This window comes from Dermacentor albipictus, chromosome 6, assembly GCF_038994185.2.
Source record: "Dermacentor albipictus isolate Rhodes 1998 colony chromosome 6, USDA_Dalb.pri_finalv2, whole genome shotgun sequence".
NCBI lineage: Eukaryota > Metazoa > Arthropoda > Arachnida > Ixodida > Ixodidae > Dermacentor > Dermacentor albipictus.
The window spans coordinates 126,075,433-126,100,657 of record NC_091826.1 but is presented as its reverse complement, the minus strand read 5'-3'; the positions used below and the strand labels follow the sequence as shown (position 1 = coordinate 126,100,657).

At 46.8% G+C, this 25,225-nt stretch overlaps 1 protein-coding gene across 6 annotated transcripts in view; it reads left to right on the top strand.

The window, feature by feature from the left end:
* The window catches only part of LOC135899458 (muscle calcium channel subunit alpha-1-like), a 934,514-nt gene that overhangs the window by 689,883 nt on the left and 219,406 nt on the right, over window positions 1-25,225 (top strand). For all 6 annotated transcript variants that reach the window (XM_065428717.2, XM_065428715.2, XM_065428718.2 and 3 more), the window contains 2 exons: window positions 1,695-2,010; window positions 3,574-3,679. In XM_065428717.2, the coding sequence (XP_065284789.1) occupies window positions 1,790-2,010; window positions 3,574-3,679 (327 nt within the window). In that variant the 5' untranslated portion in view covers window positions 1,695-1,789. The remainder of the gene's footprint in view (window positions 1-1,694; window positions 2,011-3,573; window positions 3,680-25,225) is intronic.

Below are 25,225 nucleotides of genomic sequence, written 5' to 3'. Positions count from 1 at the left end.
AGAAGTTTTAAGAGCTTTATTGATCTCTGTTTATGATAAAATTGATTTACAAAAGAACGCGAACGTTAACATCGTGGCAGCCAAGAGCGACGGTTCTGCATTTCTGTGCTGGTTACTCCGCCGTTCTTTCATCCTCCAAGAAAAGGCGACCAGGTGCAAAATATGGATCGTTGCTTCATTAGGGATGCGCACTGCCGGGAAAAACGCACTTTATTTGTTTATTCCGAACTGCAATTTCTTCCTCTGACAAGCCAATCTGGGGAGAGGAAGGCGGTGAGTAGGGGCATGTCCGACGTGTGTCGCTGTGAGGTTAGGTTTCGCGCACTTGACTGCGTGGCACTGCACTACATTTTATTACGAATAAACGCTCATGCACAGGATCAACGTTGTTGCCCCCTCTCCCCCCCCCAGAAAAGAAAATTCCGTATAATTCTGCTCCCCTGTGGTCAACTATTCCACAAGTGCCGCTACCTATGCAAGCCGCCAACACTAGGCTGTGGAAACACCCCCCACAATTGCTGGTTGACTTTCTTCTCACAACTGTGTAGCTCTTCTAGATACAAGCTCCTCCCTATAGGCCAGTGTTGCAGCCAGGGTACAACTCACTGCAACATCCCCCTCCTCCTCCCCCCGTCGATATTTCTGTTTCTAGGCGGCGTTCCAAGCCCCCTTGCTTTTCGAATCTATCCCTGGTCAAGTCGGACAACAAAGGGTCAACCAAGGTGTCAACGATAAACAAAGTCAAAGACGGCGTACTTGGTGTTTCAAATGACTCGATGAATAAATATTGTTTATATCTCTCTATTATGTCTTGTTTTCATCTGCATTATTAGCTGATTTCGTATATTATTCGTATCGTATTTGATGCGCAATTACGTCGACTTGTCTTGATTAGCGTTCAGACTTGGTTGAACCTTTCTTTTTTTTTTTCAGCGGTTGATACTGTGGAAGGCCTCGGACGCATGTTTTTTTCTTGTTGCTCCTTCACGCTACCACGAGGCATAGGGCCTGTACGCCCCGAGTGTTTAACGCTTCCTTAGAGCGCACGCCCGAGCCTCGGGAGACGCACTCGCGCGGCCAGCGGCTCTCCGCTCTCCCTGTCCTCAACTGGGGCACATCACGTCGTGCGGTGGAGGGCGCAACAGTTAAGCTAGACGACACCTGACAGAGGCTCTGCAGAGGGTGACAGTGACACAGGCAATCACATACCACTGCGTTTATGGCTAATTATGCTCACTTTTTATTATATACTTCGTTCCTGACTATTCTTGGTGTTATCAAAATAGCGAGGAATGTTTCGTACTATTTTGATGTTAATACGTCATTTACGAGTCACCTAACTAACCGATTCTTCACGGAAGTGGTCACAAGATAAAGAGCTGAAAGATACGCAAAACCAGTGTGAAATCAGCTAGGACCTTCTCTTCAGTTAACGGTGGCCTATTACAGAATGGAAGCCAAGAGAATGAGCTTCCCTGAATTGAGTCTAAATTGAAGAGCCGGAAACAGCAGACAATGTGTTTGTTTGGTGGGGTAAGGAAACTGGTAAGCAGAGGATGTTTTCGGCTGATGGCGAGACGCGTTATTGAGGAATCACTTTGGGAAGCTCTTGTCCTGCAGTGAACCCGAAAGTGGCGAATGTGAAATTTTCTCTTCAGTGTGCTTGACCGAAACGGTGCCGTGACTGTGCGCAGGCTCGGGCCCTGGCGGCGGGAGCCGCACGAGCAGCGGCAGCGCGGGCCGTCCCTTGTCCAGCGCGTGGCACACGGCGCTGGGCGCCGCCGACGCCATGAACACGCTGAGCAGCCAGCACAGCGGCGGCGGCGGCGGGGCGGCCGCCGCTGCCTCGGCGGGGCCGGCAGGGGGCGCCTCTGGCGGCGCCTCGTCACGTGAGCGCCGGAGGGCCCCGCGCAAGGGCCCCAAGCTGGTCGAGAGGCCCCTGCGGGCGCTCTTCTGCCTCGGGCTGGGGAACCCGCTGCGAAAGCTCTGCATTAGTGTCGTCGAGTGGAAGTATCCTTTTGGCCTCTAGCGGCGTGGCTTCTCGTCTCTTGATTATTAAATGAGACCACCAATACGCTAGCTGGCTGGCTAGAGGAATATACCTCAGGCCGACCTCTCAGCATTTCGTATCATTAAACTTCTCTCTCGCTCTTGATTATAAATCCTTGCTCAAGTGTTTCATGGCATCCCAGTTTCTTGTCCGCAACTTTCAACAACGTACTTACTATCTCCCCTAGTTCTTCTAGAACACACACACACACAAAAAGAAACATGATAAAAAATGGCCGTGAAATGCTCACCAACGACATATGTGAACTGATTTCGCGGCTTATCGAGAAATAAACGTCCACATGATAAAGGTGCGCAGGAATAGCAAGTTCTTTATTCTATGATGCAGAAGAAAGAAAGCAAGAAAAAAATAATGGGGCTGTAAAACATCAGTCAGAATGTAGCTTAGGTTATCCGAAAACCTACTTTTGAATTTTGATTAAGACAGCTGGTAACTGTGATCGCGTGGCCAAGTCTGGATAGTATGTTGCCAATATTGTATGATTGCGTTTATTTTCACTGATGTTACTGGTGTATTATGTGTTAATGTCCATGACTGAGGATAAACCGATTGTTACACGTTCTTGAGGAGTTGTGCAGGGATCTCTTATCACGTGACAGTGCAGGTTTAGTACTAACGTGCAAGCTTATTGTCCTCATGCAAAAAAACATATATGCAGTATTATGAGGAATACTTACACACGCTATTCCCGTAGTCTAGGATTGCCCCGGAAATTTCGGTTCATTATTACGAAGTAGAGAACTAACGGAATCTTGAAATGATACATAAATGCATGACGTTTGGCTTTGTAAGTATGTACGGATAAAGCATCCGCACAGACCTAACTAGTGGCGCTGTAAATGTCCTCGCTTGCTAAGACTAAGTAAAGAGTCACGTAGAGGTTCGAATTACGTATGTTCGGCCATTCCATTGCCTTAGACGTTCTGGTTTGTGAAGAATATTGAATAACAACAACAACAACAGAAGAAGCAGAGATGAAGCACCAATGAACCTGCTTAATGGAGAGTAAAAAAATGAAAAGAAATCATGAGAGCTCAGCGTTTTCTCCTTCTGTGAACTCACGGTGTACAGAAGGTTCTCTCTCACGGTGTACGCCATCATATAAGAACTGATACTTTGAAGTGCGAGCAGCACCGCCTTCATGCGCTGTCGTTTTGACGAATCTGGGCTCAGAAAATAACAGAACACATGCCTCCACTTTCAGAGTCTGCGTGGAGTCGTCGAAGTGCTGCCGCCGTAATATATATATATATATATATATATATATATATATATATATATATATATATATATATATATATATATATATATATATATATATATATATATATATAATAAGTTGCATGATGTCCGTGAGAGAAACTGCTTCGGTGTTAAACTTAACCTATCCATCTCACGATGTCATGTACTCTACCAGGTTTCGCATGTCCTAACGAATATTGCGCCGAAGTTTCTGCCTTCGCGAACCTATCCTTGACTGCACTTTGCTTCTTTCTTTTCAGGCCTTTTGAATATCTAATTCTGTTAACAATTTTCGCCAACTGTGTGGCTTTAGCTGTTTACACTCCCTATCCCAACGGTGATTCCAACCAAGTGAATGCCACTCTGGTAAGTGGTCGCCACACCTGGTGCTTTATTTTTTATTTTTCGCTCTGTTTAGGACATCACCGCCTTCTTTCGCCCAATTTTTTCCCCGGAGTTCTGGGTGAAATCAATGTCTGGATTGGATGTGCCTTTCGTTTTCTGATTGTCATGTTTGAAAGCTGATAGTTGATATTTTACTTTATTTAGGCTCGTGTTTTGAGTGTCTGACGCACGTCGGCCGGTACTATACGCTTTGACTAAACTGTGTTTGGTAAACAAAAAAGGATGTGATCGATAAGTCCCGTCGGGAAGTTCTAAAGTTCAGAGTTCGCAAGATCTTTTCGACGTACTTACTTAAATTTGGCCCTGGTTCTTTCCACTCAACTGCAGGTTGTATAAATGCCCACAAACTGCCAGTGATATCTTTGCATGAATCGGGGAGGTAGACTGAAAAAGATGGATTTGAGAGTGTCGCGTAATGCAAGATCATGCCGACATCTTGAACATAACTATACGCAATGGCTCACCGTATTAAAGGGACACTTGAAGCTAGATGAAGTGCAAACAGTGTGCATAAGAAAACGCATTTGTGTAGTATTCATATGAACCAAGTGCCGCCCAACGCGTCTAATACACAGTGCGCTGTCTGTGAAAATCACACGCGATGAATTGATTCCTGCTTGAATTCTGTACAACTACATATTCAATACCGGAAGCTACTGGAAGATGTGACAAAAGAGTTGCGCTGGATACAGGCTGTGTAGCGAAAAAACATGGAAGTGCGAATCTTGTCGCGAAGGAAAATGCGCTGGCATCTTGGCGAGAAATTACAGTTCAGCATCTGAAGCTTCCCTGACGCCTTGCACCTAGCGATGATAGGAGAAACGTCACAAACTTTTGGTGACAGAATTAAACGTCTAGAGAAACTGGACAAGAATTTACAGGCGCTCAGCAAAAGAACGGATAAGATTGACGAAGACCCGTTGAGCGAAACACAGATGCCCTTACAGGAAGCCGTCAACGAACTGGAATGGCACAGCAGGCGCCCTAATTTAGAGTTTCAAAATATTGCTGTGACACGTCGTGAAGATTTGCTCGTTAGAGTGAATGAACTTTTTTTGAAGCACACTCTCTGAAAAATACTCATATTATGCCGTCCACCGCCTTGTGGCAAGGCCAGACCAAAAAAAAAAAAGAAAAAAAAGTCTGGATAATTTTTCGTTTCAGCTGTCATAGAGAGAGAGAGAGAGAGAGAGAGAGACAGACGCGTTACGCTATACGTAGGAGGTCAGGGACGCCGGAATTCTTGCTTCAATGGTAGAAAATATAACAAAACGTAAGCGAGAACTACTCCGCTCAACAAAAAGCTGGTGGCGGCGAATAACTTCCGTTTTGTCTGGCATGCGAACGGCAAAATTCGTGTGCGGAAGGCCGCTGGCCATCAAGCGACTGTTGTCAAGAAAGGCACGCGGTTGCAATCTTTGACTTCATAGCCTGGATTGTGTCATCACCGGATTTAGTTATCTCAAACCTCGAGTACTCTGAAAAAATTGACGCAGAATTGACACTGAACACAAAAATTGACATAGAATTCTTCTTTGTCTTTTCTTGCTCTTAATTGTTAGTCTGCGAAATCAAACATTGATGTCTTATAAGTTCCTTTCACAGCGTAATATCTCCCCTCCTCTGTGCTTATATAAGCGGAAACTTCATATAGAAGGACTCGAAAATGCATGCGACACCGGCGTACGGTCTTGTGCGTAACACGAAACAACAAAATCGGGGTGGGCGTACCTTTTCTTAGGCGAAAATGTATCGCCGGTCACCTCCACAAAAGAGCACGCGTGTGTCACTGGCCACCATGAAGCTGTAGCGGTTCGCGCGAATGGCAACGCCATCGTTGGCTTTCAGTTCCGATACTTTCCTTAGCTTCTTTTTTTTTTTGGACGGTTATTATGTTATTCAACTGAACATAACAATCTGTGCTTCGATTATTTCGACCCGCACTGAAACGCAGCGATTACTAAAAGCTTGAAAACGGAAGAAATTTGGCAGACGACGATATCGCTTCCGCGGGGGTGGATCTGATTATATTTATCGTTTAGTGGCCTGCGCTTCTTTCCGCCTGTGAAGTCATTCGTTCTCGCTTGTTTCGTGCCGTGCCACGCTCAGGCAGCATTTGAACATGCCGAATGCTCCTTGCATCATGCTGATTGAGTTTTGCTTCAAAAGAAAGAAGCAAAAAAAAAACTGCACACTACTTGAAGCAGTAAGAAAGATTTCGATTTGTTGATTTCGAACTGTTTAGGTCGATGTTGCGGATAAATTTGGTAAATATCGCGGTCCAGCAATGGTAGAACTAAAGAGAGTTATATATCTGGGATTTCCACACCAGGAAGTGCCAGAATAATGTAGGAAATGATGAAACACTTACGCCCTGAAAACCACATAACACTACTACTACTCTTTAACTCCATGTTTTCTGCCGGCTACATTCCGTTCGCTTGGAAAGAAGCAATCGTAATTCCTATTCTGAAAGAGGGCAGGGACCCCTGCTCGCCCAATAGTTATAGGCCTATTAATTGGCAAGTTGTTTATGCAAAGTCATTGAGAAAATAATTGACCGGCGCCTCATCCATTTTCTTGAAAAGCAACAAGGTACTTCATCCCTTAGAGGGCGGTTTTAGGGAAGCTGGATCTACAAACGGTCACGTTGTCCTCATTGATACAAACATCCGTGATTTCTTCGTGCACAAACAGTTTTCTTGTCAGTATTTTTAGATATGGAGAAGGTATATTACAAACTGACGCTCCAGAATCCTCCGTGATCAGTCTGAAATAAGAGTTCGAGGCAACTTGCTCATTGTGATTCATAGTTACCGCTCCAGTCGCACATTCCGTGTTAGTGTTGGTAACATCTTGTCTCTATTTAAGCAGGAAGTCGGTATACCTGAAGGAGGTTTGCTGAGCTGCACTCTCTTTATTGTCAAAGTGAACTCGCTCCATACTGTCATGCCACGTACTGTTTTATTCTGCATAAGTGGATGACATCTAGACAGGTTACAAATCACGTAATCTAAGTATCTGCAAGCGACAACTACTGCTGGACCTAAGTAAATTGCCTAAGCGGGCAGATGAAAATGGTTTTAAGCTAAACCCTCAAAAACGTACGTGCGTCCTGTTCTCTAACAAGAGAGGTATGCGACCGGACCCAGTAATACATCTCGATGGAGAACGGCTGTCTGTGAGTCGTGAACACAATTTTTTAGAGATGCTTTTAGACATCAAGTCAAATTTTGTCCCGCATCGAGAAGTATGAATGTGCTGAAACTCTTGTCGCACACATACTGGGGAAGCAACCGGAAATTCCATATAAGCTTGTAGAAAAGTCTAATATTATCACACTTTGACTACGGGGCCATAGTCTATAATTCTGCTACGCATAATTCTCTAGATATGCTAGATCGTATCCACCACTTAGGCATCCGCCTTGCTAGAGGCACCTTCTGGACTAGTCCTCGGCAAAGCCTGTACGTTGAATCTGACGAATGGTGTGTATACTTCGAAAGGACACATTTAAGCTTTTCCTACTTCTTGAGATGAAATCAGCTGTAGACCATCCATGTCATTCAATTATTCACGACTTGTCCTCGGCCAGGCTGTTCTGTAACCGCCCAGCCACTCCTCTGTCCCCCCGATGGGAAGGTCTGTCAGAAGGAACAGGCGTCCCCCTTCTAGGGAACGTCCTTTCGGCTCCCGCTAAGCTCCCACCGCCTTCGCAGTGGCAGACCATGCAGTATGACATCTATTTCGCAGAAATATCAAAACTGGCATATGATGCACATAAACATTCGCATTTGCTTGAACTTCGGGAGTATTCCTGTACCGAATTTTATGCGGATGCTTCAAAATCGTTTACTCGTATCGCTTACGCAGCTCTGGGGCTGTCTTTCTCACGGTCTGGTGCACTAAATCCGCATGAAAGTAGTTTTACTGCGGAAGCATATGCAATCCTCTCGTGATTGAAACACATAAAGAAAATGGATATTACAAAATGAATCGTGTTCAGAGACTCATTGAGCGTCGTTAGAGCTCTAACGAGTCTACGAAAACAGAACAATTCAGTATAGAACAACCTTTTTGAAGAGAACAAACTTGTTACAGAACAGTTACAGAACAGTGTTACGTAAACAGAACAAACTTCTTATGCTCAGCTTACATGAGCGACCAATTGGTCATAGTATGCTAGGTACCTGGCATACTATGGCAGACAGCCAGTTTTATGATTTTAATACTCATATATTTTATGCGATTTACAGCGAATTGCTTGTAGGCCATTATACAGCCATGGTATATCTACCATTTGTCGCTCATTTATTCATTTCATAATAAATAGAAAATGTATTACCATGTGTTATGGCGGTCTTTGGCCATAGCATAAAAGGCAATGTTGCTACCAATTAAATTGGCACGTCGGTAGTTTTTCAACATAGAGATAGACACACAGCTATCTCCCCTACTGACCTAAAGCCTTTCTTGCCCCATGAGTTGAGTAAATATTGATGCTGAAGTTTCAAATAAGCTCCATGTGATCAAACCAAGAATAGGAAAATGGATAAACGAGAAAACAGCAAGACACAAAGAAGTGCTTTTTGGCAGGTTAAGGGTAAGACATACTTATGGAACGCACTCCTACCTCCTAACTCGAAGTAATCTTCCGAAATGGTGTGGCGACGTTCTTACTATCCTCCATGTTCTGGTTCAGGGCGCTGAAAAGGAATCCCAGCGTAAAAAGTACTTTTATCGCGCATATCGTGAGTGCATTCCCCTTCACCTGCACCATTATTTTTGAGGCACGAGCCACTTTTTAGATATTTAGACAGCACTATAGTTTCTAGGAGGCGTAGACACCGTGCAAATCATTTGGCCTGGTTATCTGTAACGCAGCCTCAGCTTGTATGCTGCATCTGACGTGCAAAATGTTTTCACAACACGTGCCTCTCAGCCCTAGACTTCAAGGACTTTTAAGGCGCTAGTGCTATTATATAGGTTTATTATATCACCTCTTCCTGACGACGATGAGCAAAACGTGAACAAGGTGAATGCAGGAGCCAACGTTTCGACAAGTTGACTTGTCTTCACCTTGTTCACGTTTTGCTCATCGTCTTGAATTTCCATCTCCCGCATTCCTTTCCTCTCTTCCTGACTAAACTTTTATCCTCATAGCAGACATCATTAGCCATTTTCATGATTTTAATATTCATATACTTTATGCAATTTAGAGCGAATTGCTTTTAAGCCATTATACAGCCACGGTACATCTACCATTTATCGCTCATTTAATCATTTCATACAAAATAGAAAATTCATTACCATATGTTATGGCGCTCTTTGCCAATAGCCGGTCCTTGCGCCAATAAACACCGCACATCATCACTGCCTATTGTTTTGCGCACTTGCGCATACTGTCGACGATATCGCCGCTTCTCGCCGTTATTGGAGCCTGTATAAACAGCTTCATCATGGTGGGGGTGAAGGCAGCATCAGACGCTAAAAGGCAAGGTATGTCAGCGCTGTTATATAATGCGCTGACCTGCCGTGAGGTCGATGCATTTGTTTTCTGGCTACAAAATTGCATGAGTGCATACATATTAGCGCCACGTACGAAGGAGCAAGTAGCAATCGTGTGGGAAACTTGTGTGGTTCCCTTTTGATTTAGTGCTGAATTCCCATATGTGAAGAGCATAGTTCTAACAAGGCATATAAGAACAATATTTGTGTTCAGAGGGAATCAGAGAGTTGGCAGCAAGGGGCAGGTATTTCGTGCGCAACGTTAGCGGCAGTAGAAAACAGGCGGCGGATTCGAGAATCTGCGTACAGCAATGTCGAACGCCAAGGCACTCACTCGTGGTGGTGTGCCGAGATCGGACTTTCTGGAACGCGCTTGCAGTAGCTAGCCAGGGCGGAAGGACTTTGTGGCGCCAGAAGTGGCAAGGTCAGCGTGAGTGCCACTGATGCTTATCTTTGCGAATCCACACAGAGCCCCGGCTCTTCTGGCCGCAACCTTTCCGGCGTCGCTGCAGCCATGCCGTAAGCGGGCGGCCTTCACTCGGTACCTGAAGCACGGAGGCGATTCGGCGAAGTGCGTGAAAATTAGGTGTCCGCACTTAGATGCTCCAAAAGCAACCTATATAAAGGTTTGAATACGTCCCATGTTTCTTGTTGAAGGCACGTCTGAAAGGACAGGCTTGAAAGTGGGTGTGGAATTAAGATGAGAGGCGTCTATACCGATAGACTGTTAATGTTAACGGTTATTTCGCTGAAATTTTTTCTGAGGATTATTTGGTATGTTAAAGTAAAAGCCCCGAGGGGACGACTGTCGCTTCGCAACAAATTTGCTTCGCAGTCCTGCGCTGGCCTTTCGGCTGTTTCCATATTTAAAGGAAAAACCGTTTCTTGTCCGAATTGCCTAAATCAGTATTGCTCGCGTTGAACACAGCCCGTTCGTTCTATCGCGCGTGTTCGAAGAAGCTGCGCCTCTGCTGCGCTGTTGTTTTATTCGCTGTCGTTTTTCTTTCGTCGGCCCCCCTTCTTCCCGCTAATGTTCGCGGGGGCTGCGGTGCTCGCGGCACTTGGCGCCAGCTGTCGTTTTTCCCGTTGAAATGCACTAATTAACCCTCCGGAAACTCGGTACCCGTTAGCGGTAATGGCTATGCGGGCATTGCAGTGCTTTCTTTTTATTAACTAATCGCGCTTTTATTCTTCACAACCTTAGCGGTTGTGTGATATTGCTTTCTTTTATTTGCCTATCTGCCGCAAACCAAAACGTATGCGCCTCGCAGAGTAAAAAAGAAAGAAAAAAAGAAAACAAATAGGTTGCGTCGGATGAAGTGTCCGAAATGATTGATTGATAAAAAGTACTCTAGGTACAAAAGTTGCGTATACTCACAAAAAGCTGTCGTGTTACTAGAATGCAAGTGAAATGTCGTCGTCAAGCAGAATGTTCAAATTGAAGTTTGAAGTGTGGGAGTCTTGGGCTTGCCCTTTCTTTTTTCTGTGGGACCTGTAGGCTTGCTTCACAACAATAAGAGGCTTCCGCCTACTACTTGGAGTTTTGTGTTGAAAGAACGGTAATAATAATAATAATAATAATAATAATAATAATAATAATAATAATAATAATAATAATAATAATAATAATAATAATAACGACAACAACAACAACAAGAAAATTCCGGCCGAACTCAACTCACGATGGCTGCTGACTGCAATGCAGTTAGAATTAAAGCAGTGCCGCGACACATCGTATTGCCACCGCATAGAAGTGTCATGTATGAGACGTGTATGCAGCAGGCACCTCTCTCAAGCTTCTCCTCTGGACAAGCTGTGCCATCTGGTGGCACCTCCACTAAGTATGCATGTGGCGTGTGTGAATACATATTAAGAGAAGATTGTATTAATATATACGGCGTGGCTTTGGTTCCGCCAAACGGGGAAAATTTTCAAATCTTTGTCATTTTTTTAGAATGACACATGCCCAGTCGTTTAAGTTGGCGCGGAATAGGTTCATTGAAGAGTGACTCATGGCCAAGGGTACATACACAATGACGTAAGTTGGCGTCGACGAGGTTCATTGAAGAGCGGTGCCTAACTATAGTGGTACATGTCCATTGAGCCGAGTTAGATTGAAAGAAGTGCATTAAAGAGCGGCACATACCTTGTTGCACATACTCAGTGACCAAAGTTGACGCCTAAGAGGTTCAGTCAAGCTCAGCGCATATTCAGTTGCACATTGTTGCCACTTGTCTAATTGGGGTCGAATAGGTTTTCGAAACAGCGGTACATACCCACTGCCGTGTACCCAGGGACCCAACTTGTTCTGGCGGCTGGTTCTCGCAACGTATTTATTCAATCATATTCTGCTCTTCTCTTGACTATCGTCATTGGGGGTTGACGAGGCTGCAGTATCACTGGCACCTATGAGTTTGGCCGCGAGGCCCGTCTCGCCAAGGTAAGCAAGGAATAACTGCCCGAATACAGAGTGGTCAGGGTGAAGCATACCGATGGTTTGGTTCGAACCCTGTTCCATCAACACCGCAGCTCAATGCTGCTCCTTGGACCACGTACTACCCAGTGACAAGTGACGGTTAGAGAAGGTCAGAAAGACTGACAGTAAAAAAAGAAAGTACTTGAATAACACTGCAGGGAATTTCCTTGCGTCACGAAGCGAAACGCAAATAAAAGAAGCAGCTAGACAGAGGCATGAAAATTCATTCATTCATTCATTCATTCATTCATTCATTCATTCATTCATTCATTCATTCATTCATTCATTCATTCGATTGATTTCTGTGCTCCGTACAAGAGAAATGCTGGGAACATGGACAAAATAGCTTGACGGATCCAGGTGTCCAGGTAGATGAGAATTTTGAATAATTTTGCATTAACACATAAATAACGAAAACATGATACGTGTAAACCAAGTATATACTACCACGATTCTATGACATGTTCATTTTACAATCATCGTCATCAGATCAGGCGTCTATTTTTGGGCTGGTTCGGTGGAGAAGACGACGCGAACGACGCTGGTGGTTATTTCAGCTTCAGTAAACGTGCCGTTCGCTGCCAGTGGACTTTGTTCGCCTTTCCTCTCGCGACCAATTGGTGGAGGCGCGGGGTAGCGCGACACCCTAGGGATCTGGATGCAGAATGTTACGACGCCTTGGCACGGTCCCCATCTGAGCAAAACAACTGGTCATTTTGGAGCACCAACGAGCCATTGCATAACCAGTATTCAAATCCGAAATTCTACCTTTATCAGTCCTTTTGTCGTACTGCCTCATTGCCCGCGGGAAATAATTTTGGGAAAGCATTTTCTTCGGGAATATCAAGCCATCATCAACCTGCGGGACCTGCTCGTCGGATTATCAAGCCAACGTAAAGTACCACCGGATAAATGCCCATCGGAGGGAACAGCATCGCGTGTCATTAATACCACAGTTGCAATACCATCAGGGAGTGGCATTTTTGTTGTCGTCGAGTGTGAGTCCCGTAAAAATATTCCCGGAATCGCCGAAGGGAATCTTTCCGTCCTACTAGGTTTGACAACTTTGCTTTGCAAGAGGTGTTCTTGAACTCCATGGCAAGCAAAATGCTATCATGGTTGCGAATTTCGGCTGACAATTCCAGCATTTGGTTCGGTGCAGTGCTATAGCGCGCTTGAACACCTCGATGTATCCCAAGCATGTTCGTCTTTGACAAAACTGTCGGTAAGCAGTACCCATGACACAAAGGGGTGAGCCCGAACCTGGTACCTGAGCAGAATGAGTCTCCTCAGCCTTCTGCACTCGTTCAGATTGTTTTGTTTCCGGTTCCCGATGAAAACAGACTCCGCTCACGAAACGCCCAATCATCACTGAGGCGATTGTGAGACCAGTGCACCAACATTCTTACCGGGTTTCCCAGAACGAGCAAGATGCCATTCCTAGCCAAGTCAAGCAAATGCTCGAAGACGACATTATGCAGCCTTCGACTAGTCCATGGACATCACCGGTTTTGTCGATGAAAAAGAAAGATGGCAGCCTACACCTCTGCGGGGATTTCCGCAATGTCAACCACGTCACAATAAAGACATTTATCCATTGCTCCGCATCGATTACTCCTTAGATCGTCTCCGGCATACCTGCTATTTTTCGTCTATGGACTTGCGCACTGGATACCGGCAGATTAAAGTGGATCAGCGTGGCCGCAAAAGACCGCCTTTGTTATACGAGACGTCCTGTATAAGTTTAAGGTCCTCCTATTCTGCTTGTGTTTTGCGCCCGCCACTTTTCAACGAATGATGGACACTGTCTTATCTGGCCTAAAGTGGAAATCTTGCCTCCTGTATTTAGATGACGTTGCAGCCTTCTCAACAACATTTGAAGAACACATCGAGTGACTTAAATCGCCCTTAAGGCCATTCGTACCACTGGTCTCTCCCTTAAACCCGAAAACACTACTTCGCCTGCGACGAACTCAAATTCTGTAGGCACTAATGCTGGAATTCGACCCGACCCAGGGGAAAACTACGGCTGTTGCCTATTTCCGAACACCTAGAAACAAGCGGGTAGTGCGGTGCCTTCTGGGACTTCGCGTCTACTACCGTCGCTTCGATGAGATTTTCGTACACCTCGCTGGACCACTCACTCCGCTCCGCTTACGAAGGACGACGTTTCGTTTCTTTCGGCGCAAGAACAGCAAGACGCCTTTCGCAAGCTTCAGACCCACCTCCGCCAATTCTGGGCCACTTTGACGCGGATGCCGATACAGAACTACACACGGATGCGAGCAACGTTGGCATTTGTGCTGTTATTGTGGAGCTACAACAAGGTGTTGAACGGATTATTGCGTACGCCAGCCGCACTTTGTCATCTTCGGAGAGAAATTACTGCTGAAAAGGAGTGTTTCGCCGTCGTGTGGGCCATACCGAAGTTTCGACCTTACCTGTACGAGCGGCCTTTCCGTTTGGTAAGGGACCACCATTTTCTTGGTTGGCTGGCGAATATAAAAGATCCCTCAGGACATCTAGTTTAATGGAGTCTTCGATAGCAGGAGTTTGATGCTGCAATTTTGCACAAGTCGGGGCAGAAACATAGCGACGCGGATTGTCTCACGCTTCCGTTGACGCTGGCAGCACCGATATCGAAGACGACGGCGATTTTCTTGCTGAAGAAAGGTGAGGCGTGCAGACAGGACACAAGAGAAGTGGACAACACGAACACGTTTTCTTGCTGCTCTGGCAGTATCTGATCTAGCCCAACAGAAGCGAGAAGACTTACAGCGGCGACCACTCATCGACTACCTTGAGGGACGCACCTCGCATCCTCCTAGAGAATTCCCACGTCACATTGCATCGTTTTGCCTCCACAATGACATGCTTTACAGGCACAATTTCCAGCCAGATGACACTCTTGTTGTCCGCTCAGGGATCCGCGAGGTGACTCAACGCGCCTGTTCCGACGAACCTTCTTCTGGCCACTCTGGCTTTACTCGTACATTGACCAGAATCCGCTAGAAGTACTATTCGACTAAATTGCCGAAGTCTGTGAGGCACAATGCAAAGACTTGCCGTGATTGTCAACACCACAAGATTCTGCCCATGCGATGAGCTGGTTTTCGCAAGCCTGTTAATCCCCCAAAGGTCCCTATTGAGCAAGTCGGTATGGAATTAATCGGTCCATTTCCGAAGCCATGGTTTGTGGTCACCACTGATTATCTTACCCTGTACTGCGAAACTAAGGCAGTTCAGCGAGCCATCGCCTCCGACATTGCGCTATTTTTCGTTCATAACATCGTTCTCCACCATGGTGCGCCAGCCGTAGCCATCACAGATCGCGACACAGACTTTGCAGCACAGCTTGTGCACAAAGTCATGGAACTAAATGGCACTGCGCATCGAAAGCTACTGCGTACCATCCGCAAACCATTGGCCGAACCGAATGCTTGAACAAGACAATTGGTGACATGCTATACATGTACATCACCGACGACTACAAGAACTGGGACGATGTGCTTCCATGCTATTAGATTCGTCGGACGATCCTACGGCTGTCAAGCAGATGTAGGAGTCGTCGGACTACCTCGCCGCTGCCACCATTTGAAGGAGTCGAAGGTCGTAGAGATGAATTCGGTGAACAGGATTTATTTACGTATTAACATATTTTAAGACAAGACATACATCGGCAGTCTAGCGCGACTCCCATATGGAGCCCGCAAGATTAACATTCAGCAAACAGCAATCGAGCACACAGCTCACTACTACATTTTGAGCATAACAACGAGCACTCAGCTCCCAACGACGAGCACGACACGAGCACACTCTAGCAGCCGGCAAATGCTGCTTATAAGCTCTCCGCTTGACGTCATAATTCGACGTCATCGTTCGGCGTGGACGGAGCACGAGTGGTCGGGAATGTTCGTCCAATCATTGTAAACTTGCCGCCGCCCCGCAGTATGGCTCACACACACTAATGCACACAAGTTCGAGCCCACACATACAAAGGCTCCGGAGTCGACGACCGAGGGCTTCGTAGAACTATGCTCCGTCTCGGGTGGCGCGGCGGAGTACGACATTCCTGAGCTGACCGCGCGCCACGTGGCTGCCGGTCATCCGCAGTTCTCGGAAGGGCTCCCTGTCTGGTGGGCTTGGAACACGTGCAGCGGGCTGAAAGCTGGCACGTTGCCACCCCGTACGGCCATTCCTAACAATGCATAACATGCGCTTATAATGCTGCGCTTCAGGAAGCCACATAATTCAGACCTTTTCGCTTACTGTACGGACGCCAAGTTACCACCAGGCTAGACGCAATGCTGTTGCTTCACACATGGACAACTTCTTTCCAGGATTCGGACTCCTATGCCCAACGGGTAAAAGCTCGTCATCTGGCGCGATTTCGTATTCAGTGTAAGCAAAGCTATGATGCCCACCGTTACAGCTTTCGCCACAGAGTGGTCGTGTACAGCCGTCCTTGTGTACCCGGTGCAGTCACATACCGGCTATGGTGTTACGCTGCTAAGGACGACGTCGCGGTATCAAAATCTGACCATGGCGGCAGGATTTTCATGGGAGCAAAATGCAAAATCGCCCGTGACCCGTACATTGGGGGGCACGTTAAAGGTTGGTCAAAATTAATGCAATCACCCACTACGGCGTGCCTCATAATCAAATCGTGGTTTTGGCACGTAAAACACCGGAATTCAATTCGACGTTTGGATGTGCAGCCCGATACGTCAACGAGGCCGCTCCAAAGCTGATACGCCGCTACCTTGGTCCATAGGTAGTTTTCCAACGCCTAAACGATGCGAATTACAGAATGATCTCAGTAGACTCTTCTCGCGTTCCCGCCGTAAGTCTGCGCCCTAATTCGTGTACGTAGTTCGAATGAAGCTCTATTATTCACAATGACTTACCTGTTCTGAGGTACCTTGTTAACGTTACGTATGTGCTTCTTTCCGTGCTTTATTTTCTTTTCTTCGCCACTTGTCTTGTAGTGACCTGACTCAATCGTGTTTTAGCATCAGAACAATGCACGTTTAGGGGGAGGAAATATTGCCACGCGTGATGTACGTGTTCATTCCATCAATATCATCATCAGATGAGGCGCCCATTGTCGGACTGGTTGGATGTAGCAGGGGACGTGAAGGACGTTGGTGGTTGTTGCCGCTTCAGGCGGCGTTCTTTGCCACTGGACTTCTCTCGCTTTTTCCTCTCGCCCAAATGCAAAGGCAACAGAGGTCGTATCGGGAAACCTTTCGTGAAAAGCGGAACCACCACTCGCATTTTCAAGTCTCCTGTGGTGGAAATACGTACCTAAGGGCGTATATGGAACCACGCTGTACTTGAGAACAAGAACAGGAGGAGAATGTCCTCTTTCTAGCTCTGAGCAGCCAAGAATGCGCAAAAGCTGGCAGAACGAAGAGGGAAGCGGGGCTTCCTGAATCGAGCGTGCGCTGCAGGCGGAAAATGCTGGCCGGCTTCTTATCGGCTTTGCAGAAGAGCCGCTTCCTGCATTTCGCACATGACCCTGGGACGAATAAAAAGGAGAAATGGCTGGCGAAAAGGGAAATAGCCGGGATTACAGGCTGCGTGGGGGTACGAAAGGAGAAACTCTATTCTCTGTACGTTTGTCTTGTGCGGGACAGCTCCCTTATTTTCCCCGTTTAAAACGTAGAGAGCTGATCCCACCTCTCTTTTTCCGCCTTGTGCTTCAGAGAAGGAGCAGAATTTTTTTTTTCTGTCTCGTGTTCGTTATTACTACCTCTTTTTGTCCGTGGTCACAGAGCGTAGAAACGCGGGTGTACTTTGTGCAGGAAATTTGGATCGCACGGATGACGTTTCTTTCTCTCGGCGCAATTTTGCGCAAGCCCCTAAAAACGTTCACGCTCCCCTCGCCCCCCACCACTATACATGACTGCAGCGTTCTCACTTTTCCTTTTTTCCTTCTTTGCCTCTTAATTCTTCTCTGCACGCTTCACCCTCCCCCAGTCTAGGGTAGCAAATGTGTCGCAGCATGGTTAGCCGTTCTGCCATTCTTAGTTTTTCTCTCTCGCTTCGCTCCTACTGCGTCAGCTCAAGTACCATGAATTTATTCAGTTTATCTCAAGGTCGAGCTTTTCGATTCCAGAACGCAGCAGTCGAATTGCTTTTGGGAGGAATGCAAACACTCTCGTCTAGCGACATTTTCGCCGACCGCCATTAATTCAGCGCAGTAAATATGGCCAGAGATTTGGCTGCCCGTAAGAACGTCGCTGGTGGTCAATATAATCGAGATCTTTCTATTATGACGTCTCTCTTAGGGCAAGGGTTGCTTTGATTTGGTTGCTGTGTGCGGATTACTTGGTAGCGTAGTTTGACCGCTTTTAATCTGCTATCGTTTTCTGGCTATTTTGGAAGAAAAGTTGAGTAAGCGGGCATAGACTGTCCGGAATATCTCGGGCGTTTGAACTGACAATTCAACCGATTTGGTGATCACCGCCTCGTGCACTTCTCCAAAAAGAGGGTCATGTGACTAGCGCTTACACAGGGTTCTCAAATTTAGTTGGCGATTTCGACGGGAAACTTGTGTGTACATGATTACAAGATCAAAAGCACAAGGGGACGCAGATCGCGCACTGGTTACCTAAATAATGTTTAGTAAAAAAATGTGAACTAGCTCACTGTGCAGCTAACAACGGAAAACGTGCTGCGCACACGAAGGGAAGCATAGGCGAGGGTACGAGGCAAAAGCGACAAGGCGTCACATAATAGTAACTTCTGCTTTACTTTCTTCTCACTTAGATGTGTTGGCGTACGGTATTACTCAGTCTCTTGCAATATTTGATTTTGTTAATAAATGGCTACGAGAAATGACTACTCTATAACACGCAAAACACCGCGTGGTAGGTTACTAGCTGCGTTGCGGGGCGTGTGTATATAGCAACTGTCGAACTGTGGGCGGCCGACTGCAGGTTTGATATCGCTAACGGATGCCGCCCGTTTTAACGCTGGAGAGAGTTTAATTATATGGGGAGAGGTTAGCCCAGCGACATGTCTTGTATGCTACACTAACTGAACTGGCGAGGAATGCAAGCAAAAATTGTGAAGTGCAAGTGGAAATACAACTCACACGCACTATTACGTAGACTGACGCAAAGGCACAACCACAAAAGTTGGAGAACTGCAGAGTTTCATTAAGGCCTGTATTCCGCAGGAATGCGCTTAGTACTGTGCAAGGTCATATAGGAAGTGCAGAAGCGTGAGCCGGAGTAACCGAGCGAGAACAGCAGAGGCAGCTAGCGCCTGCGTCGTGTCTTCATGAGTCTGGGCTGTCGAGCTGTACAGATCCGGTAGTGGGTTAAGCAGCGACGGATACTTGCGATTTCCTTACTAGTTTACGGAGTGTGTACATCATCCGCTCGTTGCTTCTTCATTTCGCAGAGCAACGTTTTATTCCATAATATGTCCGCTAAACTATGAAAGTAACGTCAATGAATCCGCGTTTGATCCTTCCTTCATTCCTTTCAGTTTAATACACATGTAAAAAAGTAGCATAATTAATAAAACATTCCTGTCAGGAGGACCTAAACATTCGCGCAGAGCTTACGGCATTTATTGCCTCGCGCTGCGTAAAGTTCACATGAGCCGTACACTTTCGGGACCCCCTCGCGTGTGTTTTCCAGGTGCTAGCAATTGGAAGGAAGAGTGGGCCGAAATTGGCACTGTGGCTGCAGCTTTTCTTGGCGCGTACTCAAAGAAGCGGCAGCTGATATACGCGTTCACACGCGCCGCCTATAGTCAATCGCGGCGTCCACCGCGTACGCCGCCGCAGACGGAGCCAAGCACGGACGGCGCTGAAGCTGCGCCCGTCTGCACCTCGTTCGCGATGCGCGAGACCGTGCTACGTGTGGTTCTCGTACGTCCAGAGGTAAATGCCACGCAGTCGCGGCCTCGTCTACAGCGCATCACAATCCTCGCAATGCGACACAAGCGCTGACACCTAGGCACCGCCTTTAGTGGGCCATGACGCCTGTTCCGTCCGTGGCCGGATCCGGGCCCGTCTTGCAACCAAGCGGGCGCAAGGAACTACGTACGATGATGTGTGTAGTCATTGTGCAGGAAAGCAAGCGTACCGCAAAGCGAGCAGCGATTGCGCGATAAGGCGCCAGATGTAGCAAGACGCCTTCCATTGCTCCACGCGACGGGGGATGCGCGTTTGGTTTCTGAAAGCGTACTCCTCCTTTGTATGCGCCTGCTCCGAGGAGAAGACCGACGCGTAAGCGCTTACGAAATCCGAGATGACTTCCACCCCTCCCCTCTCCCGAGGCACTTCTTCTCCGTCTGACTCTCCTGCGTTGTGTGGAGCTTTACGAAGACAAACAATTGCGAGGGGATTATGCGTGTCCTACGAGAGAGTCCGTTGTGCCAGCGTCGACGCATTACAATTTACTGCGCCATTACGTCCGCGAACATCGCGCCGCGATTTCTTGTGTTCTGCTGTAGCGCGCGATTCTCTTGGGGACTACGCCCAAGGTGTCGCTCCTTTCTTCTCAAAAGCAGCGCTTGCGCATCGCCTTGGTTCCTTGCTTCCTTTTAAGTTCATTTACGTTTAGGTGTTGTTTTGCGCCTTAACCTGACTGCAAAGGAAAAAAAAATGCTTCAATTCTTCCCACGTTGAAAGAGAAAGATAGAGAAAAATGAGCTTAGATACGGAAGAAGTAGAATTAGCCGAACAAATGACGATGGATAACGTCTTATAACTTTATTATTGTCCGCATAGCGAGGTGAGTGCCTGTATGCTCCTGATGCTATCATTAGCCCCCTCGCCATTGCATCTGAAGCAAGCGCTCTTTCGTTTCTCTATCTTTTTTTTTGCGCACTTCGTTCTTTTATTTTTCCGTTAACGTTTCCAGGCGACTGTCTCTAGAACTGGCTTGTATTGGTGCTGCTTGGAGCGAAGCTATGTAAGAACACACGGCTTCTTAAGGTAACTGGATGATTTGTGGACGTGTAGAGCGAGAATGAGGGAGCGAAGAGAAGGCAAATCAGGGTAGTTGGCCTGAGAAATGCGCTGGCGGTTTCCTGACGCAGAAAAAGGTAACGGAGAGGACTCAAATACACAATAGAGCTGTGATCATGGCGAGACGTTGGAAAAGGCAGTCGCTCAAGGAATACTGTCGACATCTGCAAAAAAGGACTAAATTTGCGATCTCTTGATAATTCTTATGGCCAGGAATTCGAAGAGTCGCACAGTTGCACCAGAAGAATCCGCGAACAAATGTTTTGTTATTTATTGCTAATAAATTTAACTTATGTAAGTATTATTCATCTTAACATTTATTTTCAACGTCTGACTAAGCTGGGATTATCTATTCGAAAAAAAAAGGACGCAGTCGATATCTTTAAGAAGTATAGTACAACTCCTTAATTGGACGAAGGAAACAGCCGCCGTCTATCAATGTACCAGGCAAAACAAGTTGTTTGTTTGAGGCCGCCAATCTTTGCCATGTACGGTTCGCCTTATCTGAGAAGGAGCAGCGGGCATCCCCTATGATGCCACCTTCTCCTACACATACCCTTGATAACAGAAAACAGGTACGATCCGTGTATTGTTTATGTCACCGATGTGCTTACAGTCTAATAATGACAGACGGCGCCACTACTCCGATCCGACATATGTATTCAACACTTTTTGCCCTGCATCACTGCAGGCGACGCGGGCTTCTTATCTCTCCTGGGCTATGCAGGTAAGAGACAGACGGAGAGAAAGCAGAGAGAGTAAATGTGGGGAGTTCACGAAGGCGATCACCCGCTTGGCTACACTACGCTGTGGGTAAGGGGCACATAAATAGAAAGAATACCTGCCTCCAATCCACCCTGTGAATGTGGATGTACAGCGAAGCTGGTGCGTTAGGCATGGTTACGCAAGCACCGCCACCACAAGCGACGTACGTCACGCGCGCACGCACTTGTATGGAAGTGCTTCATACGTCCTCATTACGCTAGTCCGACCGCCACGCGGAAGTGCCTTACTGAACTGAATTAACGCTTAAAAGCAAATTGCGTCTGATAATGCATAAAATGCGACTAGCGCACAAGCTGCAGACATGATAGCTACGAATTGTAATACGAATATACGAGAACAAATAATCCTGTTACTCGGGAAACCTAAAGACAAAGCCCTTTGCCAGCTACCGCTTTTTGAGTAAGCACGCCACGAAAAATCCCGACCAAGTAGAGGCTAACAGCTTCGCTGTAAAACATGAAGACAGTGAACACTGCGCGCACACAGCACGGTGCCCAGCGGAATTATGTATGGTAACTCATGCAGCCCGATGCACTTGAACTACAGCAGTACGGGAATGACGTTTTATGGCAGCGAAGAATGTGGCCCTGATCCAAGCATTCTTTTACTCGGAATATGGCCTGAAATCCAGCCGCTCTGAAGTTGCCCGGAGCGAGATGAGTTGGACGTCGCAGAGACGGTAACCGTTACGACGGTCAAACGGTGTTATTAATGCATCATCATCCTCGTCGTCGTCGTCATCATCATCATCATCGTCTTTCCACTGCAGGAGGAAGGCCTCTCCCAGCGATCTCCAATCATCACTGTCTCTCACTAGGTCATTCCAAATTACCCCTGTGAGTGGGTCCAGAAATGAATGTATGCCGGCCCCGAAATGCAGCCACGGTACGATGAGCACCAACATGCGAGTGGGCAATAGCTGAAAGAGTTATGTGACACTACTAATTGCGCCACATTGTGCAGATATATTGCGCTAGTCGCTTGGCCACGCCACTTGCAGCCACAGGCGGCCGCGTAAACGAAGAACTCGAAAAGTGGATGGCAGACTCAGACTAAAAGCTGCCGCTTGCAACCTACCTGTGAAATGTGCAGAAGCGCGTTTCTCATCAGTTTTTTTGCCGCTGCAAATTGTTAGTGCTTGAAAGTAATTCCTCCCAGAATCCGCGGTAACGCTACTTCATAAGGGTCGTTTCCGAAAAAAAAACGTACTATGCGTAACTCTTGCAATGTGGTAGTTCTGCTACCATGGGGCCCTATAACGTAAAACTATTCCAATATGTTTTTATTCCAATCTCCTGACGTCAAATTTGCGTAACCGCCGACGCAAGCATCGGGCGGTCACCCGCACGATTGTCTGAACAGACCAATCAAACGCTCTCCTCGTTTATAGGAGGTCACTTTTGTTTGCTTGAAAAATGAATAACAATGCCTACACTGAGCGGCTTGTCCTATCTAATTGGCTCACAAGAGGCGAGGAGCACGCTCAAGTGGAGAGGGATTCGATAGGGCCGAGCCACTGCACTGAAAATCGATAACCGGATGAAGAGGGTGGCGCCGGCGTCTGCGATTGGTCCTCTTTCCCTTACTTTGCTTGCGGTGGCTCGTCGACAATCGCGGCGGCATGCAACGGCAACTTAAGGATGACGCTAAAACGGATCCTCAGCAAAAAAGAGCTGGCAGAACGAGGTCGTAAACCTGCCGAAAGTGCTCGAAAACGTTGCACGGCCACGCAAAAAGTCTTATTACACGCAAATAAACCTATGCTCACCGACAGGGGCGAGTAGCCAGTGCGTGAGCGATCGGTGGCATCTATCTTTTATTCTTTTCGGAACGGGGCAGCCTGCGGGTATTAAGAAGAAAATTCAGTTTTGTTCAGCATATTAATGCTTCTTTATCGCGTACACGTCACTTTGACGCGGTGAGTTTTTGCTGTTTGGTGACGTCGCGTGAGAGGCAGGTGAAGTGGGCGCAGCCCGAGAACTTTTGACCAATAGTGGAGGGCTAATGGCGAAGAGGCGTCGAATCAGAAATAGCTATTTTTCTTTTGTTCGGTGAAATCATGCATGATCCGTGTGTACACGTTATATGAGGTGGGGAGCTATCGCGGTTTTTGTGACGTCGTGTGACAGACAGGTGAAATGGGGGTGGTCCAAAAAAGTTTTTGACCAATCACGAAGGGCTGATTGCAGAATTCGAATAGAAAAGTTTGGAATAGTTTTACGTTGTAGCGCCCATGGAAATGCATTTATGTAATATTCATATGCTTATGTGTGACAGTATTTATTGCGCTTTACTTTCTAAATTTCCTGGCACTCGAACGCTAGAAGCACTGCGTGCGTACGTAGTGATTGCGAATTATTCCGTTTAGAACAAAATATTTTCTCGAATGAGACAAATTTGACATTTGACTTTGCCGTGTACAGTGGGAAATACGAATTTTAGGTCAATTGTTGCGCTACGCTCTATTGTCAGGCTGGCTCAGCCGCAATTTTTGACGCTCCCGTCGGAACTAGTGCTAGAGTTCCCGACAGAAGAATGTGAGATAATGTGGACTTGCATCTCACATGAAAAGCTACCCGCGCTGAACGGGGTGGCGTCATTACTGACGTAGCGCTGTAATAGTTCTCTGCTGAAATGGATTTCCACACATGCTCAGTTAAGGCGGATCTCGGATAGCCCTTTTTCATCCCCTTATCCCGTTTCCGCAGGGCTAGGATAGCAAACAGGACGTGCTCCTGATTTCAGGAAGCAGGACGCTTTCAGAATTCACGTTTAGCTGCCCAGGACAAATTCTTTCACGTTTTCTTATTTGACGAGGACCATTGAGGAATTGATTTTCGAGATAGCGTTTTACCGCGGATACTTTCCCATAAGGACACACACAAGCGGGGATCATTAGCAAATCGCACTTATCCTTCGCGATTTGTTTTTCTCCAGTCGACAAAATTATCCTGAAGCCGCTTACGGACACAAAGTTTAAGTGTTTCAGATAGGTGGATGACTAGTTGTTCTTGCTTAAGTGTGACAAAGATTCCTTCGTGTATGAAGCCTCTAAAGCACTAATATTTGCTCGGGAATGTTTGCAGTCCTTCGAACTTAGGCATGAAGTCCCGGACAACAATGGGTCTTTGAGGATTCTCAGTGTACGTTTTCATTCTCACGCAAACATCATGTGCCGGTCTTACGTACCCAGGGGAAAGAAATCATTGTTACCATATAGCTCCTCCCATTCGAAATATGTTAAGAGTAGCATCGTCAAACACGCCCTTGATAATGCTCCCAAAAAATTATCTTCCCATTTAATAGAGACCAGGTTTGATAGCCAAAAGGCTCACCTCACGCAAGCAGGATATCCCGCGACCACATTCTGGTGTCGATTGCGCACAAAATGTCCCACAACGTAAAAAAGCTGAGTGCTTGGGGAAACGTCAGCGTGGTTTGCACGGCCCCGAACAAGCTTAGAAAATTATGCAAAAGCAGCAACCCAGTTGCTGATAAAAGGCTGTGACAAGGACTATAGAACACGGTTTGTATCCTACAGATTAGGTGTTGTACACGACACTACGTCGTGCAACGCGGGCGATCTCTAAATGATAGGCTGAGAGAGCACTGCGACAATGTAAAGAAAGGTGGACGTCGCTGGTGGAGCCCCGAGTAGTACGTGTGGTTGCTTGCCTCTTTTACAGCGAAGCTATATATGGCTAGCCTATTCCTCCGTCCGTCCGTCCGTCCGTCCGTGCGTGCG